Source organism: Oncorhynchus keta, chromosome 17 (genome assembly GCF_023373465.1).
Source record: "Oncorhynchus keta strain PuntledgeMale-10-30-2019 chromosome 17, Oket_V2, whole genome shotgun sequence".
Lineage (NCBI taxonomy): Eukaryota > Metazoa > Chordata > Actinopteri > Salmoniformes > Salmonidae > Oncorhynchus > Oncorhynchus keta.
The window spans coordinates 20,955,439-20,974,070 of NC_068437.1; the positions used below are offsets into that span (position 1 = coordinate 20,955,439).

General features: G+C 44.9%; 1 protein-coding gene across 2 annotated transcripts; it reads left to right on the top strand.

Annotated features, from left to right (window-relative positions):
* Positions 1 to 3,895: 3,895 nt before the first annotated feature.
* Positions 3,896 to 7,281, top strand: LOC118396131 (uncharacterized). Of its 2 annotated transcripts, XM_052467066.1 has the most exons (3): positions 3,896 to 4,415; positions 4,568 to 4,885; positions 6,974 to 7,281. In XM_052467066.1, the coding sequence occupies exons 1-3, from the start codon at positions 3,939 to 3,941 to the stop codon at positions 7,004 to 7,006; spliced, it is 828 nt and encodes a 275-aa protein (XP_052323026.1). In that variant the 5' UTR covers positions 3,896 to 3,938; the 3' UTR covers positions 7,007 to 7,281. The 2 variants fall into 2 exon arrangements, with proteins under 2 accessions (XP_052323026.1, XP_052323025.1); XM_052467065.1 differs by lacking the exon at positions 6,974 to 7,281 and having other exon boundaries at positions 4,568 to 5,697.
* The last annotated feature ends 11,351 nt before the right edge of the window (positions 7,282 to 18,632 follow it).

Sequence of the window (18,632 nt, forward strand, 5' to 3'; positions counted from 1 at the left end):
ACCTGAACCTATTGGGGAGGGTCTGGGTGGGCATCTGTCCGCGGTGGCGGCTCTGGTGCTGGACGTGGCCCCCACTTCACCGTAGTCTTAGTCCCCCACCTTGTCCGCTTCCGTGGCCTCCTAGCCACGGCGACCCTACTTAATGACCCCACGGGACTGAGGGGCAGAGGGGCGCCGGCTCGGGACAGAGGGGCGGGGGCTCTGGCGCCTCTGGGCTCAGGGGCTCTGGCGCCTCAGACTCCGGCAGCAGCGCCGGACAGGCGGGAGACTCCGGCAGCAGCGCCGGACAGGCGGGAGACTCCGGCAGCAGCGCCGGACAGGCGGGAGACTCCGGCAGCAGCGCCGGACAGGCGGGAGACTCCGGCAGCAGCGCCGGACAGGCGGGAGACTCCGGCAGCAGCGCCGGACAGGCGGGAGACTCCGGCAGCAGCGCAGGACAGGCGGGAGACTCCGGCAGCAGCGCCGGACAGGCGGGAGACTCCGGCAGCAGCGCAGGACAGGCGGGAGACTCCGGCAGCAGCTCAGGACAGGCGGGAGACTCCGGCAGCAGCTCAGGACAGGCGGGAGACTCCGGCAGCAGCGCCGGACAGGCGGGAGACTCCAGCAGAGCTGGAGAGGAGGGAGCCCCTGTAAGGCTGGACCGGAGAGACAGCCTGGTACGGGGGGCTGCCACCGGAGGGCTGGTGCGTGGAGGTGGTGACGGATAGACTGGGCCGTGCAGGCGCTACTGGAGCTCTTGAGCACCGAGCCTGCCCAACCTTACCCGGTTGAATGGTCCCGGTCGCCCTGCCAGTGCAGCGAGGTGGAATAGCCCGCACTGGGCTATGCAGGCGAACCGGGGACACCGTGCGCAAGGTTGGTGCCATGTAAGCCGGCCCAAGGAGACGCACTGGAGAACAGATGCGTCCAGCCAGCTTCATGGCACTTGGCTCGATGCCCACTCTTGCCCGGCCGTTATGCGGAGCTGGAATGTACCGCACCGGGCTATGCACCCGCACTGGGGACACCGTGCGCTTCACAGCATAATACAGTGCCTGCCCGTCTCTCTCGCCCCCCGGTAACCACAGGAAGTTGGCTCAGGTCTCCTACCTGGCGTAGCCATACTCCCTGTGAGCCCCCCCAAGACATTTTTTTGGGGCTGACTCTCAGGCTTCCATCCACGACGCCGCGCTGCCTCCTCATACCAGCGCCTCTCCGCTTTCGCCACCTCCAGTTCTTCTTTGGGGCGGCGATATTCTCCTGGCTGAGCCCAGGGTCCTTTACCATCCAATTCTTCCTCCCATGTCCATTCTTCCAAGTAGTGCAGCCTCTGCCACTGCTGCTGCTGCTGCTCCTGCATCTGTTGCTTCTCCTGCTGCTGCTTTTGCTGTTGCCCGTTACCACGCCGCTTGGTCCTGTTGTGGTGGGTGATTCTGTAAGGGTTTTCTTCTGGTGAAAGAGAGTCAGACCAAAATGCGGCGTGGCTATTGCGATCCATGTTTAATGAAACAAAGTAAACACGAATCAAATACAATAAACGTAACACGAAAACCGAAACAGCCTAATACTGGTGCAAAGTAACACAGAGACAGTAACAAGGACAATCACCCACAAAACCCAACACCAAACAGGCTACCTAAAGATGGTTCCCAATCAGAGACAATGACGAACACATGCCTCTGATTGAGAACCATATCAGGCCAAACATAGAACTAGACAAACTAGACATGTAACATAGAATGCCCACTCAGCTCACACCCTGACCAACCAAAACATACAAACATACAAAGCAAATTATGGTCAGGGTGTGACAGTATAAAGAACAGGGTAGCAGCAGCATATGATGAGTATAAAAGTGTGTGTGTGTTTGTGTTGTGTCGGTATGCATGTGCACTCTTAAAAAAAAAGTTCCAAAAGAGATATTAGGCTGTCCCCATAGGATAACCATTTTTGGTTACAGGTGGATCCCCTTTGGGTCCCATGTAGAACTATCTGTGGAATGGGTTCTATATTGAACCCAAAAGGGTTCTACCTGGAACCAAAAATGTTTCATCGAAGGGTTCTCCTATGGGGACAGCTAAAGAACCCTTTCAGGGTTTAGATAGCAGCTTTTTTTTCTAAGAGTGTGTGATGTGGGGGTGGGGGGGTTGTGTGAGTGTATGTGTATAAAGTGTGTATATATAGTTTTGTGAGTGTGCATAGAGTCAGTGCAAGATAGGGTCAGTGCAGATAGTGCAGGTAATCATTTAATTAACTATTTAGCAGTCTTATGGCTATTTAGCAGTCTTATGACTTAGGGTGTAGAGGCTGTCTTGGAGCCTGTTAGTCTGAGAGCCGGTCCTACGGTATTATTTGCGGGTAGCAGAGTGAACAGAGTCTGGCTTGGGTGAGTTGAGTCTTTAGCAAGACTAGGGGTCTTCTTCTGACACGGCCTGATATAGAGGTCCTGGATGGCAGCGAGCTTTGCCCCAATGATGTACTGGGCTGTCCGCATCACCATCTGTAGCGGTTCGCAGTCGAGGGTGATGCATTTGCCATACCAAGCAGTGATGCAGCCATTCAAGATGCTCTCGATGGTAAAGCTGTAGAACTTTTTAAGGATCCGAGGGCCTATTCCAAATCTTTTCAGCCTCCTGAGGGGGAAGAGGTGCTGTCGTGCCCTCTTCACGACTGTGCAGTGTGTGTGTGGAGGGGACTATGGTGTTGAACGCTGAGCTTTAATCTATGAACGGCATTCTCACATAATTATTTCCCCTCTTGTCCAGGTGGGAGTGGACAGTGTGAAGTGCAATTGGGACAGCGTCATTTGTGGATCTGTTGGGGCTGTATGTGAATTGGAGTGGGTCCAGGTTGTCTGAGATGATGGTGTTGAGGTATGTCATGACCAGTCTTTCAAAGCACTTAATAATGACAGATATGAGTGCTACAGGGCAATAGTCATTTAGTCAGGTTACCTTGGTTACCTTTAATTATGTTGTGCTGTTTGGCTGAAGCAATTTCATATAATCACTATGCACAGTGTAGTCCATGAGCCAGATCCCCAAGTTTGGGCTGTTGGGCTCACATGGGCCGACGATGTCTCATAGTGATTTTCTTGAAGGTCTATGTCCCTAGAGTTGGAACATGTGTGAGGCAATGGCAGTGAGGCAATGGCAGCTTTATCTGTGTTATCACTCATTCTTTCATCCCTCCATCCCATTCATTTTTCCCAGTGGTGTAAAATACTAAAAAATACTATAAAGTACTACTTAAGTAGTTTTTTGGTGTGTATGTACTTTACTATTTACTTCACTACATTCCTAAAGAAAATGATGTACATTTTACTCCATACTTTTTCCCTGACAACCAAAAGTAAGTCCTTATATTTTGTATGCAATTCACTCATCATCCATGGTCATCCCTACTGCCTCTGATCTGGTGGACTCACTAAACACAAATGCTTAGTTTGTAAATTATGTCTGCATGTTGTATTATGTCCCTGGCTATCCATAAATACATTTAAAAAACAAGAAAATTGTGCTCTATGGTATGCTGAATATAAGCCATTTAAAATTATTTGTACTTTTACTTTTGATACTTAAGCATATATTTTTGCATTTACAATGATACTTAAGTATATTTAAAACAAAATACTTTTAGACTTTTACTCAAGTAGTATTTTACTGGGTGACTTTCACTTTTACTTGAGTCATTTTCTATTAAGGTATTGTGGTGTCCCAGGAGGTCTATCCTGGGGGAGGGTAATAGAGGGGAGGTACGTGAGGCGACGTTGGCACCCTCTGCTGGGAATACGGGAGCTGGGCACCCCGACACAGACAGCTCTAAGTGGAGGTAATTAGAGGAAAGTGCCAACCAGCCGTGGAGGCCAAATAAAAGGAGCACGGTGGCACACCGCAGGAGAGAAGGGGGAGAGACTGACACCAAGTAAAAGTAGAGAAGAAGGACTGAGCGAAGCCAAAATGATTTTCTTTGCTATATTTATTTTCTGTCTTAGTAAAGTTGTTTTTGCGGACAGGGGCCCAAGCGGAGAGAGGATACGCTGTGAGGGGGATGAACAACACAGAGGCGAGGAGCTGAAGAGGGCCCGGACAGAACCAGCCGAGGCTGTAAAGCGAGAGGGTGACCCAAACCGAAGCCGGTGGCTGCTGGACCCAGATCAGAGATGCTGCTATGAGTGCGGTGAGCCGGGGCACCTCACGTGGAGTTATCCGGGCCGGGAGGGGGCCATGCCCTCCGCATCTCCCAGCTCTGGGGTAACCCGGATGGCGAGTTACGTCACCTCCTGTTGGGCGCACACCGAGACAGCCCCTCCGATGGTTCCTGTGCGAATAAATGGCATCGACACCAGTGCTCTGCTGGACTCCGGCAGCATGGTGACCCTGGCCTACCCACAGTGGCTCACCCGAGAGGGGAAGGAGGAACCGGGGGACAAGGAGGTAGGTGACAGTGTCCTGGGGACACGAAGAGGTACCCAACGGTGCCAGTGAGGATAACCACCCCAAGGGGGGAGTGCCAGATGCACGTGGGCGCTGTTCCTAATAACCTATCCGTGTCCATTCTCCTTGGTCGAAACTGCCCTCTCTTCCAGGCACTGTGGAGGAGGGACCTGGGGAGGTGCGCACGGGAGGTAGGAAGAAAAGAAAAACGGACGGTGGCCTGTGCAACCCAACCCCCGCCACAAGAGGTGTCCACTGGGCCCGAGTCGAACCCGGAGGAGGGAGACGACCCTGCTCCGGCAAGCGAGCCACTGGGCGAGGAAGACCTCAGGCTTATGGAGGTGGAGGCCCTAGATGGACCTCCCGACATGGGAATCCTCACAGGTCAGTTTGGGATGGCCCAGTTAGAAGACCCCAATCTCCAGAACGCTAGGGGCCAGGTGATGGTGGATGGCGTACTGTTACCTGGGGTAAGTGATTGGCGTTACCCCCACTTCACAATCAAGCATAATTTATTGTAGATGGTAGTAAAGCATAATGGGGAGACAAAAGACTTGTTACTCATACCCAGCCAGTATGTTAGAACTGTTGCAGCTTGCCTACACCCACCTGCATGGGGCCACCTGGAGATGGAGAAAACCAGGGAGAGGATCGGGAACTGGTTCCACTGGCCCAGAGTCAAGCGCACCGTGGAGGACTACTGCCATAGTTGCCTGCCGTGCCAGATCACAGCTCTGAGGGTGCATTATCGAAACCCTTTGGTTCCCTTGCCCATTATAGGAGTGCCAATTGAGTGGGTGGCAATGGATCTGGTGGGTCCATTGGTGAAGACCGTAAGGGGAGACAATACATCCTGGTAATCATGGATTACACCACCCGGGATCCTGAGGCAATCCCGCTAAGCATGGCGGCAGTAAAAGGTATCGCACGGGAGCTCTTCCATTTATTTAGCCAGGTGGGTATTCCGCGGGAAATTCTGACGGACCAGGGCACTGCATTCATGTCTCGTGTGATGATGTCTGCAATCTGTTACAAATCAAACAGGTGAGGACCAGTGTGTACCATCCACAAATGGACGGGCTGGTGGAACGCTTCAATAAGACCCTAAAACAGATGCTGAAGAAGGTCATCGAGAGAGACGGGAGGAACTGGGACCAGCTGCTGCCCCACATGATGTTTTCAGTGCACGAGGTATCCCAAGCATCCATGGAGTTCTCCCCCTTTGAGCTCCTGTATGGCCGTCGGCCTCGCGGGCTGCTGGACCTAGCCAAGGAGGTCTGGGAAGAGCAGCCAACCCCCCTCGCAGTGAAGTAGAACATGTGGAGGAGATGAGGGAGAGGATGATGGCGATTTGGCCAGTGGTGAGAAAACACATGCCCAGGAGCATGTCAACAACCCGGGGGCCCAACCAGGAGAGTTCTTTCCCGGTGAGAAGGTCTTGATGCTGATCCTTACAATGGAGAGTAATCTCCTGGCTACGTGGCATGGGCCCTATGACATTGTTGAGCAGGTAGGCGACGTCAACTATAAGGTCCACCAACCGGGGTGGAGAAAACCCCTCCAGCTTAACCATGTTAACTTACTGAAGAAATGGCACGCACGCGAGGCCATGTTCTCCGAGGTGCCGGGGCGCACGGATCTCGTGGAACATCAGATTCACACCCCTCCGGGAGAAAAAGTGCGTAAACGGCCATACCGGATACCAGAAGCCATACCAGTGGCGGTCCAGGGGGAAGTGATGACAATGCTAGAAATGGGGGTACAGGAGGAGTCACACAGTGAGTAGTCTAGCCCCATAGTGCTGTCCGCTTCTGTAATGACTTCCTGGGGCCTGAACGAGGTCAGTAAGTTTGATGCCTACCCCATGCCCCGAATGGACGAACTGATCGACCGCTTGGGGATGGCGAGTTACGTCAGCACCTTGGACATGACGAAGGGGTACTGGCAGATACCACTGGCAGAGGCCTCCCGGGAGAAGACTGCCTTCTCCACCCGGGCGGGGGGCTCCACGGGGCTCCACGGGGCACCAGCGACCTTTCAGCGACTCATGGACCGCATCCTGCGGCCGCACAGTGAGTACGCAGCTGCTTATCTGTATGACATCATTGTGCACAGCGACAGTTGGGAGTCATCTTTGTAAGTTTTGCTGCCATTAGGAGATGGCCGGTCCCCCGAACCAAGAGGCAGGTGAAGTCATTCCTGGGTTTAGCAGGGTACTACAGTAGATGTGTACCTAACTTCTCAAAAAATCTCCTGGTCCAGAGAGACATGTCTGACACAGGGGTAGGGGCTGTTTTGTCCCAGGAGCAGGAAGGTGAGGAGCACCCCATGTATGTCAGCAGAAAGCTCCTCCCGAGGGAGAAGAAATACTCGATTGTCGAGAGGGAGGGCCACGCCATGAAGTGGGCACTGGACACCCTCCAGTATTACTACCTCAGGAGGAATTTCACCCTAATCACTGACCATGCCCCCCTTGTGTGGATGGCAAGAGGTAAGGACACGAATGACAGTGTCACCCACTGGTTCCTGTCCTTACAGCGATTCTCTATCATCCACAGGTCGGGGGCCCAGCACGGCAATGCCAAACCTAGGCAAACCTAGCCCTGAGCATGCCTCCCTCCCAGTCGGGGCTAGGGGGGGGGGTAATGGAGGGGAGGTGCGTGAGGTGACGTTGGCTTCCTCTGCTGGGAATACGGGAGCTGGGCACGCCGACACGGACAGATCTAAGTGGAGGTAATTAGAGGAAAGTGCAGGAGAGAAGGGGGAGAGACCGACACCAAGCAAAAGTAGAGAAGAAGGACTGAGCAAATCCGAAGTGATTTTCTTGTTATATATATTTTCTGTCTTAGTAAAGTTGTTTTTGCGGACTAAAGCTTCCCTGTCTCTGTGTCAATCTCTGCATGCTCAACCCAACATCCCACGGTTTACCACAGTATCTTTACTTTTACTCAAGTATGACATTTGGGTACTTTTTCCACCACTGATTTTTCCCATAGGGATTTTACCCTGTGACAATGGCTTTTCATCACAAAACCGTTTGATGTTGCTTATTTTAATGATTACTTTATTGGCAAAGTGCGCAAACTTAGGCAGGAAATGCCAACAACGAAGAGTGAGCCATCGTACTCATGCATAAAAGCAATACAGGTTTGAATTTTGTAAAGTTAGTGTGGGAGAGGTGGAAAAAGTATTGATTGTTGTTGATAATAATGACACACCTCCAGGCATTGACAACATAGATGGAAAGCTGCTGAGGATGGTAGTTGACTCTATACCCACTCCTATCTGTTATATCTTTAATCTGAGCCGAAAGGAAAGTCTTTGTCTTCAGGCCTGGAGGGACGCCAAAGTCATTCCGCTACCCAAGATTGGTAAAGCGGCCTTTACTGGTTCGAACAGCAGACCTTTCAGCTTGCTGCCAGTTCATAGCAAACTGTTGGAAAAAATTGTGTTTGACCAAGTACAATGCTACTTCTCTGTAAATAAATGGTTCAGCGTGCTTATAGAGAAAGGCACTCAAAATGCACTGCACTGACATAATTGACTGATGATTGGTTGAAATAAATTCATAAGACTGGGAGCTGTACTGTTAGATTTCAGTGCAGCCTTTAAATATTATTGACCATAACCTGTTGGGAAAATGTATGTGTTATGGCTTTTCAACCTCTGCCCTATCGTGGATTGAGCTATCTAATAGTGTTTTCTTAAATGGTAGCTTCTCTAATGTCAAGCATGTAAAGTGTGGTGTACTCTAGGGCAGCTCTCTAGGCCCTCTACTCTTTTCTATATTTACCAATGACCTGCCACTGGCATTAAACAAAGCATGTATGCTAATGAAATCACTGAAACCCTTAAAGAGTTGCAGTCTGTTTTGAAATGGGTGGCCAGTAATAAACTGCCCCTGAACAACTCTAATACTAAGAGCATTGTATTGTATCTTATATAGTGCAGTTGAACAGCAAACTAGGTTTAAAAAAACAAAGCAACACCTCATGGCATTTGTGTGTACTGACATGTACAGTATCAGTCAATCGTTTGGACACGCCTACTCATTCCAGGGTTTTTCTTTATTTGTACTATTTTCTTCATTGTAGAATAATACTGAAGACATCAACTATGAAATAACACAGATGGAATATTATAGTAACATTAACATGTTAATGTTATTAAATTTATGTAAATCGTAAAGTATTTTGTCTGCAATGTCTTTTCGTTAAATGTCGGACCTCAGTAAGACTAGTTGGCACCGGCTAATGGGGATTCTAATAGATCAAATCAAATATCAGTATACATTACAAGTTATTGCTCACATATACCGTTTAATCATACAGTTGAAGTCGGAAGTTTACATACACCTTAGAAAAATACATTTAACTCAGTTTTTCACAATTCCTGACATTTAATCCTAGTAAAAATTCCCTGTCTTAGGTCAGTTAGGATCACCACTTTATTTTAAGAATGTGAAATGTCAGAATAATAGTAGAGTGTAACGGCTGTTGGTGGAAGAAGACCAAGGTGCAGCGTGGTACGTGTTCATATTTATTTATTGAACACTGAAATAACAAAAATAACAAAGAGAACGAACGAAACCAAAACAGTTGTCTGGTGCAGACACAAAACAGAAAACAACTACCCACAAAACCCATGTGGGAAAAAGCTACCTAAGTATGGTTCTCAATCAGAGACAACGATACACAGCTGCCTCTGATTGAGAACCACGCCCGCCAAACAACAAAGAAATACAAAACATAGAAAATGAACATAGAATGCCCACCCTAGTCACACCCTGGCCTAACCAAAATAGAGAATAAAAGACTCTCTATGGCCAGGGCATGACAGAGAGAATGATTTATTTCAGCTTTTATTTCTTTCATCACATTCCCAGTGGGTCATTAGTTTACATTCACTCAATTAGTATTTGGTAGCATTGCCTTCAAATTGTTTAACTTGGGTCAAATGTTTCGGGTAGTCTTCCACAAGCTTCCCATAATAAGTTGGGTGAATTTGGCCCATTCCTCCAGACAAAGCTGGTGTAACTGAGTCAGGCTTGTAGGCCTCCTTGCTTGCACACGCCTTTTCAGTTCTGCCCACAAATGTTCTATAGGGTTGAGGTCAGGGCTTTGTGATGGCCACTCCAATACCTTGACTTTGTTGTCCTTAAGTCATTTTGCCACAACTTTGAAAGTATGATTGGGGTCATTGTCCATTTGTAAGACCCGTTTGCGACCAAGCTTTAACTTCCTGACTGATATCTTGAGATGTTGCTTCAATATATCCACGTAATTTTAATTTCTTATGATGCCATCTATTTTGTGACATACACCAGTCCCTCCTGCAGCAAAGCACCCTCACAACATGATGCTGCCACCCCCATGCTTCACCTTTGGGATGGTGTTCTTCAGCTTGCAAGCCTCCCCCTTTTTCCTCCAAATATAATGATGGTCATTATGGCCAAACAGTTCTATTATGGCAGAACAGTTCTACATTTCTCCAAAAAGTACGATATTTGTCCCCATGTGCATTTGCAATCCGTAGTCTGGCATTTTTATGGCGGTTTTGGAGCAGTGACTTCCTTGCTAGGCGGCCTTTCAGGTTCTGTTGAAAATAAGAATTTGTTCTTAACTGACTTGCCTAGTTAAATAAAGATTTTAAAAAATAATTTTATATATATATATATATATATATATATATATATATAGGACTTGGTTTACTGTGGATATAGATAATTTTGTACCTGTTTCCACCAGCATCTTTCACAAGGTCCTTTGATGTTGTTCTGGGATTGATTTTCATTTTTCGCACCAAAGAATGTTCATCTCTAGGAGACAGAAAGCATCTCCTTCCTGAGCGGTATGACAGCTGTGTGGTCCCATAGTGTTTATACTGCGTACTATTGTTTGTACAGATGAATGTGGTACATTCAGGCGTTTGGAAATTGTTCCCAAGGATGAGACTTGTTGTTTTTATGAGGTCTTGGCTGATTTCTTTTGATTTTCCCATGGTGTCAAGCAAAGAGGCACTGAGTTTGAAGGTAGGCCTTGAAATAGATCCACATGTACACCTCCAAAACTATTTGTGGAATGGTTGAAAAATAGTTTTACTGACTCCAACCTAAGTGTATGTAAACTTCCGACTTCAACTGCATATCATTGGAAAGATTCAGAGCTGTACATCAGACACATTTTTGGAATGTTCTGGTCAACAGAACCTTGACCATTGAGCTCAAGGATACCATGATACCTTTGATCTCTAGGGGCGGCAGGTAGCGTAATGGTTGGGCCAGTAACCGAAAGGCCGCTGGTTCGAATTGCCAAGCCGACTACGTGAAAAATATATGTTGATTTGCCCATGAGCAAGGCACTTAAGATGAGCATCTGCTAAATAACAACAATTGTAAACATGCAAATGATGCTACCAAGATTACGGATAATCCTGAATGAATCGTGAATAATTAGTTGCAGAGTGTCAAAGACCATACCCCCAAGACATGCTAACTTCTCACCACACAACCAAATGAGCCAGGTGTGCCAGATATAAAGATGTTCAATTATTTATAGAGCTGTAGTAAGAATGTTCCCAAAAAGCTGTGTGAATTGCAGATTTCTGAATATGTCATAATTGCAACATTTAATCTTCAAACATATAAAAACGTTATCCTATTATCTCTTTTCATAAAATGCCAATACATTTAACCTAGTATATTGATGATGAGAGCAGCAAACCATTACACATAGTTTGACTCAATGAAGGTGTTTTCTTACTATGGGCCCATAGCAGATTGGTCTGTTACTAGAATACTAAAAGTAATATAATTGGCCTCAACAGGCCCAACATTGGATTTTTACTACATTGTAATGGAATATATGGGGCAGGTTTATAGTCCTCAGTTAAAGGATAACATTGTTTATAATTTTAATCAGCCCAAATCCATGATTATTTAGATGTTTAAATCCATTTCACATGTTTGAAGATTAAGTATTGCAATTACAGATTGAAACATACAGAAATGAGTGATTCGGACAGGTTTTTGGGAACATTCTTACCACAGTTCTGTGAATAATTGAACATCTTTACATATCTGTCGCACTTGGTTCATTTGGTTGTGTATTTTACATCACTATGAACATTTTAAGATATTATTGGGCAAGTTAAAATTATGGTCATACAAAATTGAGTTGTTTGGCGGCCATATTGGATACGTGAATCCTTTGATGGCCCTGTTTCTACAAATCTTTTTAATACCCTGTTCTGGCTGTGTGTGTGAAATGTTGTGCCTCTATCACCAAATTTATAATCCAAAAACATGGAATTTATAGCCCAACTACATGGAATTCAATAGCTAATCTTCCGACATTTAATGTCAATTGGCTATTTTTAAACAATAGTTGTAGCTGATAGCAAAGTTGATTATATTACATATAATTTGAAAGGTAATTTTATGACATTTCAGAACTCAATTCAAAAGGAACTCGCATATCTGAGCAATCTTATTTGCAGGTGCATGGCAACAATTGAACAAGATGAAGGAAAAAGGAAACCGCACGCTGCTCTTGATAGTATCACTGATCTTTAATAAGCTTACGTATTGGCCTCGGCCTTCGTAAGAACTTTTGGGATTTTTTTTTTATTTTCACCCTTATTTAGACCTGGCCCCACCCACATCCGTTCTACACATCGAAGGGGGATGGGGGCAAAGGGAAAACAAATAAGTGCTACCAAATATAACAATATGCATTTCATAAATATTACACACGTGTATAAATAAGACGTATGAAATACGTCTGTAAAACCACAATGAGGACATGTTTTCATTAGTCATTGCGTACATTGTACGAAAAACATAGTAATCTTAAATAGGCACATAATTCATGTTCAAATTCACAACAATAACATACATAGGCATTTCATCATTAAGTCCTTTAGGAAATAATGTCTGGAGGGTGAAAATCCCAAAACAATTCTCTTTTACTCAGAGTTTTATTGATATCACCTCCCCTGTCTGATATCTTAACTTTCTCTATGCCACAAAATCTAAAGGTAGAAATGTCATGCTTCAGGTCATTGAATCATACTATCAAGAGCAGTGTTCGGTTTCCTTTTTCCTTCATCATGACATTTCAGAAGCACTTCAAATGTATCAGGGTTTTGTTTTTTTAACTACTTATACTTATGATATGTACCCTAGAGATCAAAGGTCAAGGTTCTGTTGACCTGAGCATTCCAAAAATGTGTCTGATGGATAGCTGTGAGTCTAAGCTCTCCAATGATATACTGTACAATTAAAGGGTATACGTGAGTAATAACTTGTTCAAAGGAGGCTGGTGGGAGGAGCTATAAGAGGACATGCTAATTGTGATGGCTGGAATGGAATAATGGAAACAAATTACAATGAGCCTGTCCTCGTATGGTTCCCACCACCAGCCTCCTCTGATTTTGTTTTATACCAACATTGTTTGTAATAGGATAAAATTCTTATGGGAAAACTGAATGGGATGGAGGGATGAGAGAAAGTGTGATAACACAGAGGAAGCTACCATTGCTTCACTGCAATCACACATTTACCAACTTTAGGGACATTCAAGAAAATCACTATGAAACATCATCGGCCCAAGTGAGCCCGACCAAACCCACTGGCTCATGGACTAGAGATGATTGGAAGAAAAATAATTCTGTATTGTGGTCAGTAGGTCATCATCTACCAGATGTAGGCTGTACCTTTAACGAACTGTTTAATAAACTGTTTAATTTGACCTTAAAAAAAATGGAAGTAAGCCTTGTCTGCTAACAACAGATACCTTGCTGTGACTATTACATTTAAAGGCCTTCATTTCATTGTTTCAATTTTGCATATTCATCTAATGACATACATCTTTACAGTGTTCTCTGCAGTTTGAACTCTCTGCTGTCATCGGTTGCTCAGCTCATTCCTGCGAAACACACAATCGTGAGAGTCATTATCGCTTTGGGCTTCAATTGCCTTGCTGTGTCATGATGAATGGCAACTTTAATTCTGATTGTGTTGGAAATGACATGATGGTAACTGAAGTCATGTGATGTGAATTAAGCTGTTGCAGATTTTGTGTCCCCTGACAGTATGGTCATAAATGGAAGAAACAATTTGGAACTTGTTTGTAAATCTGTCAGTGTTTTTGTGCCTGAGCTTAATAGCAGTATCTGTGACAACAGCATGAGAATCCACGGAGTCCAGTACAAGTTGTTTAAAATAGGTGGCTCATAGAGGCTTATCACAGTCTTTGGGCATCAAGGAGTATTGTCACTTCAAATGTCCAAGTAAATTAACTAAAACAATACTGTCATACAGATCTGCATAATTACTGAAATCAATTACATTAACTAATCATCAAACTCATAAATAAATATTCATTAGTCAACATTCAGCATTAACTTTACTGAGAATTAAATGTGATAGGCTTATCAGGTCGTCATGTCTATTTGAGAGACTTATCCACAAAATAATAAACAGCTACAATCTCCCACTACATGTCATTCTCAAATGCATAGCCTGTCATACTGTCACCAAAACCCACAAAGATATTCCACAGAACCCTGCTGTAGCGGCATCTCCCAGAGATGATTAAAAATGTATGGTGAATTTTGCAGGAAAATTGCAGTAAAGTATTAGGCAAACAATGTGACTGAATTATGGCATTAATAACTTTGATCCGTTGCACATCTCTGGCACTAGTCCTCCACAACATTTGCACACCTACCTTATATCCATTCTTGATGATTGATGTGCATGGACACACTTCCCCAATTTCTTGTTTCTTCAGATTATTTTCAGCTCTGTTATTCACCTTGAATACTGTGTAGCTAATAATTGTTTCTGTTGTCTAAGAGAATTTACAGTCTCGCGGACCAGCGATGAGGCTATGATGCGCCTTCACAGCCTCTTCAACGCTCTAAGTACCGCATGCTTTCATCATGGCTCATGTCTCCCCCTTGCGTTGAACTGCTTCCCAAGTGCTGTCATTCACATAGCCTAGGCTACTACTGTTCTTCCATCTTTCACTTGCATTAAATTGTTATGGGGGTGCGTTTTGTTAATCATTAACCCCTGTAATCCCAAAATATGCAGTTCTGCATGCAGGAATACAGACTCCTATAGATAATTCAGCCAGTCATCAAGATCTACAATTATTTTTGACTCAGCTATGGAGGCTTCTTACAGCGTTCTATTATTCTGATGGTAATCACTAGCCTGTAGCCTACAATGCACATTATTCCCTAAAATTAACACAGCAGGTCTAGCCCTCCACTTACACTTCACCTTCACAAGTCCATCACCTATGGGACAGCACCATCCCACTGAAATCAAATCGTATTTGTCACATGCGCCAAATACAACAGGTATTCGGTACCTTACAGTGAAATGCTTACTTACAAGCCCTTAACCAACAATGCAGTTTTGAAAAAAATACATAAAGAAAAATACAAAATAAAAGTAACAAATAATAAAAGAGCAGCAGTAACATAACAATAGAAAAGCTATATACAGGGGGTACAATATGTGGGGTCACCGGTTAGTCGAAGTAATTTCGCCTCAGCAATCTCACTAGGATAAAGACCTCCTCCATTCCTGTCATTATTGAAAGAGATCGTGATACCTCACATCTCAAAATGGGGCTACTTAATGTTAGATCCCTTACTTCAAAGGCAATTATAGCCAATGAACTAATCACTGATCATAATCTTGATGTGATTGGCCTGACTGAAACATGGCTTAAGCCTGATGAATATACTGTGTTTACATGAGGCCTCACCTCCTGGCTACACTAGTGACCATATCCCCCATGCATCCCGCAAAGGCGGAGATGTTGCTAACATTTACGATAGCAAATTTCAATTTACAAAAAGAAAAATGAAGTTTTCGTCTTTTGAGCTTCTAGTCATGAAATCTATGCAGCCTACTTAATCACTTTTTATAGCTACTGCTACAGGCCTCCTGGGCCATATATAGCGTTCCTCATTGAGTTCCCTGAATTCCTATCGGACCTTGTAGTCATAGCGGATAATATTCAAATTTTTGGTGACTTTAATATTCACATGGAAAAGTCCACAGACCCACTCCAAAAGACTTTCGGAGCCATCATCGACTCAGTGGGTTTTCAGACCCTCAGTGGGTCTCTGGACCTACTCACTGTCACAGTCATACTCTGGACCTAGTTTTGTCCCATGGAATAAATGTTGTGGATTTGAATGTTTTTCCTCATAATCCTGGACTATCGGACCACCATTTTATTACGTTTGCAATTACAACAAATAATCTGCTCAGACCCCAACCAAGGAACATCAAAAGTCGTGCTATAAATTCACAGACAACACAAAGATTCCTTGATGTCCTTCCAGACTCCCTCTGTCTACCCAAGGACGTCACAGGACAAAAAAACATTTAACCACCTAACTGAGGAACTCAATTTAACCTGCGCAATACCCTAGATGCAGTTGCACCCCTAAAAACTAAAAACATTTCTCATAAGAAACTAGCTCCCTGGTATACAGAAAATACCCGAGCTCTGAAGCAAGCTTCCATAAAATTGGAACGGAAATGGCGCCACACCAAACTGGAAGTCTTCCGACAAGCTTGGAAAGATAGTACCGTGAGGAATCGAAGAGCCCTTACTGCTGCTCGATCATCCTATTTTTCCAACTTAATTGAGGAAAATAAGAACAATCCGAAATTCATTTTTCATACTGTCGCAAAGCTAACTAAAAAGCAGCATTCCCCAAGAGAGGATGGCTTTCACTTCAGCAGTAATAAATTCATGAACTTCTTTGAGGAAAAGCTCATGATTATTAGAAAGCAAATTACGGACTCCACTTTAAATCTGCCTATTCCTTCTAAGCTCAGTTGTCCTGAGTCTGCACAACTCTGCCATGACCTAGGATCAAGAGAGACACTCAAGTGTTTTAGTACTATATCTCTTGACACAATGATGAAAATAATCATGGCATCTAAACCTTCAAGCTGCATACTGGACCCTATTACAACTAAACTACTGAAAGAGCTGCTTCCTGTGCTTGGCCCTCCTATGTTGAACATAATAAACGGCTCTCTATCCACCGGATGTGTACCAAACTCACTAAAAGTGGCAGTAATAAAGCCTCTCTTGAAAAACCCAAACCTTGACCCAGAAAATATAAAACAATTATCGGCCTATATCGAATCTTCCATTCCTCACAAAAATTTTAGAAAAGGATGTTGCGCAGCAACTCACTGCCTTCCTGAAGACAAACAATATATATGAAATGCTTCAGTCTGATTTTAGACCCCATCATAGCACTGAGACTGCACTTGTGAAGGTGGTAAATGACCTTTTAATGGCATCAGACCGAGGCTTTGCATCTGTCCTCGTGCTCCAAGACCTTAGTGCTGCTTTTAATACCATCGATCACCACATTCTTTTGGAGAGATTGGAAACCCAAATTGGTCTACACGGACAAGTTCTGGCCTGGTTTAGATCTTATCTGTCGGAAAGATATCAGTTTGTCTCTGTGAATGGTGTGTCCGCTGACAAATCAACTGTAAGTTTCGGTGTTCCTCAAGGTTCCGTTTTTAGGACCACTATTGTTTTCATTATATATTTTACCTCTTGGGGATGTCATTCGAAAACATAATGTTAACTTTCACTGCTATGCGGATGAGACACAGCTGTACATTTCAATGAAACATGGTGAAGCCGCAAAATTGCCCTCGCTAGAAGCCTGTGTTGCAGACACAGGACAAAACAGAGATGCTTGTTCTAGGTCCCAAGAAACAAAGGGATCTTCTGTTGAATCTGACAATTAATCTTAATGGTTGTACAGTCGTCTCAAATAAAACTGTGAAGGACCTCGGTGTTACTCTGGACCCTGATCTCTCTTTTGGCGAACATATCAAGACTGTTTCAAGGACAGCTTTTTTCCATCTACGTAACATTGCAAAAATCTGAAACTTTCTGTCCAAAAATGATGCAGAAAAATTAATCCATGCTTTTGTTACTTCTAGGTTAGACTACTGCAATGCTCTACTTTTCGGCTAAAGCACTAAATAAACTTCAGTTAATGCTAAATACGGCTGCTAGAATCCTGACTAGAACCCAAAAAATGTATCATATTACTCCAGTGCTAGCCTCCCTACACTGGCTTCCTGTCAAGGCAAGGGCTGATTTCAAGGTTTTACTGCTAACCTACAAAGCATTATATGGTCTTGCTCCTACCTATCTCTCTGGTATGTCCTGCCGTACATACCTACACGTACGCTACAGTCACAAGACGCAGGCCTCCTAATTGTCCCTAGAATTTCTAAGCAAACAGCTGGAGGCAGGGCTTTCTCCTACAGAGCTCCATTTTTATGTAATGGTCTGCCTACCCATGTCAGAGACGCAAACTCGGTCTCAACCTTTAAGTCTTTACTGAAGACTCATCTCTTCAGTGGGTCATATGATTGAGTGTAGTCTGGCCCAGGAGTGTGAAGGTGAACGGAAAGGCTCTGGAGCAACGAACCGCCCTTGCTCTCTCTGCCTGGCCGGTTCCCCTCTTTCCACTGGGATTCTCTGCCTCTAACCCTATTACAGGGGCTGAGTCACTGGTGCTCTTTCATGCCGTCCCTAGGAGGGGTGCGTCACTTGAGTGGGTTGAGTCACTGATGTGATCTTCCTGTCTGGGTTGGCGCCCCCCCCCCCTTGGGTTGTGCCGTCTTTCTCTCTTTCTTTCTCTCTCTCTGAGGACCTGAACCCGAGGACCATGCCTCAGGACTAACTGGTATGATGACTCCTTGCTGTCCCCAATCCACCTGGCCATGCTGCTGCTCCAGTTTCAACTGTTCTGCTTGTGATTATTATTATTTGACCATGCTGGTCATTTATGAACATTTGAACATCTTGGCCATGTTCTGTTATAATCTCCACCCGGCACAGCCAGAAGAGGACTGGCCACCCCCGTAGCCTGGTTCCTCTCTAGGTTTCTTCCTAGGTTCTGGCCTTTCTAGGGAGTTTTTCCTAGCCACCATGCTTCTACACCTGCGTTGCTTTCTGTTTGGGGTTTTAGGCTGGGCTTCTGTACAGCACTTTAAGATATCAGCTGATGTACGAAGGGCTATATAAATACATTTGATTTGATTTGATTTAATTGAAGTAATAAACACATGTAGGTAGAGTTATTAAAGTGACTATGCATAGATAATAACAGTAGCAGCAGCATAAAAGATGGGGGGGG

Excerpts from the sequence above, each read along its gene's own strand:
- LOC118396131 (XM_052467065.1), top strand. The coding sequence starts at position 3,939 with ATGATTTTCTTTGCTATATTTATTTTCTGTCTTAGTAAAGTTGTTTTT. Across the intron at positions 4,416-4,567 it reads AGGAACCGGGGGACAAGGAG|GCACTGTGGAGGAGGGACCT; the intron begins GTAGGTGACAGT and ends CCTCTCTTCCAG.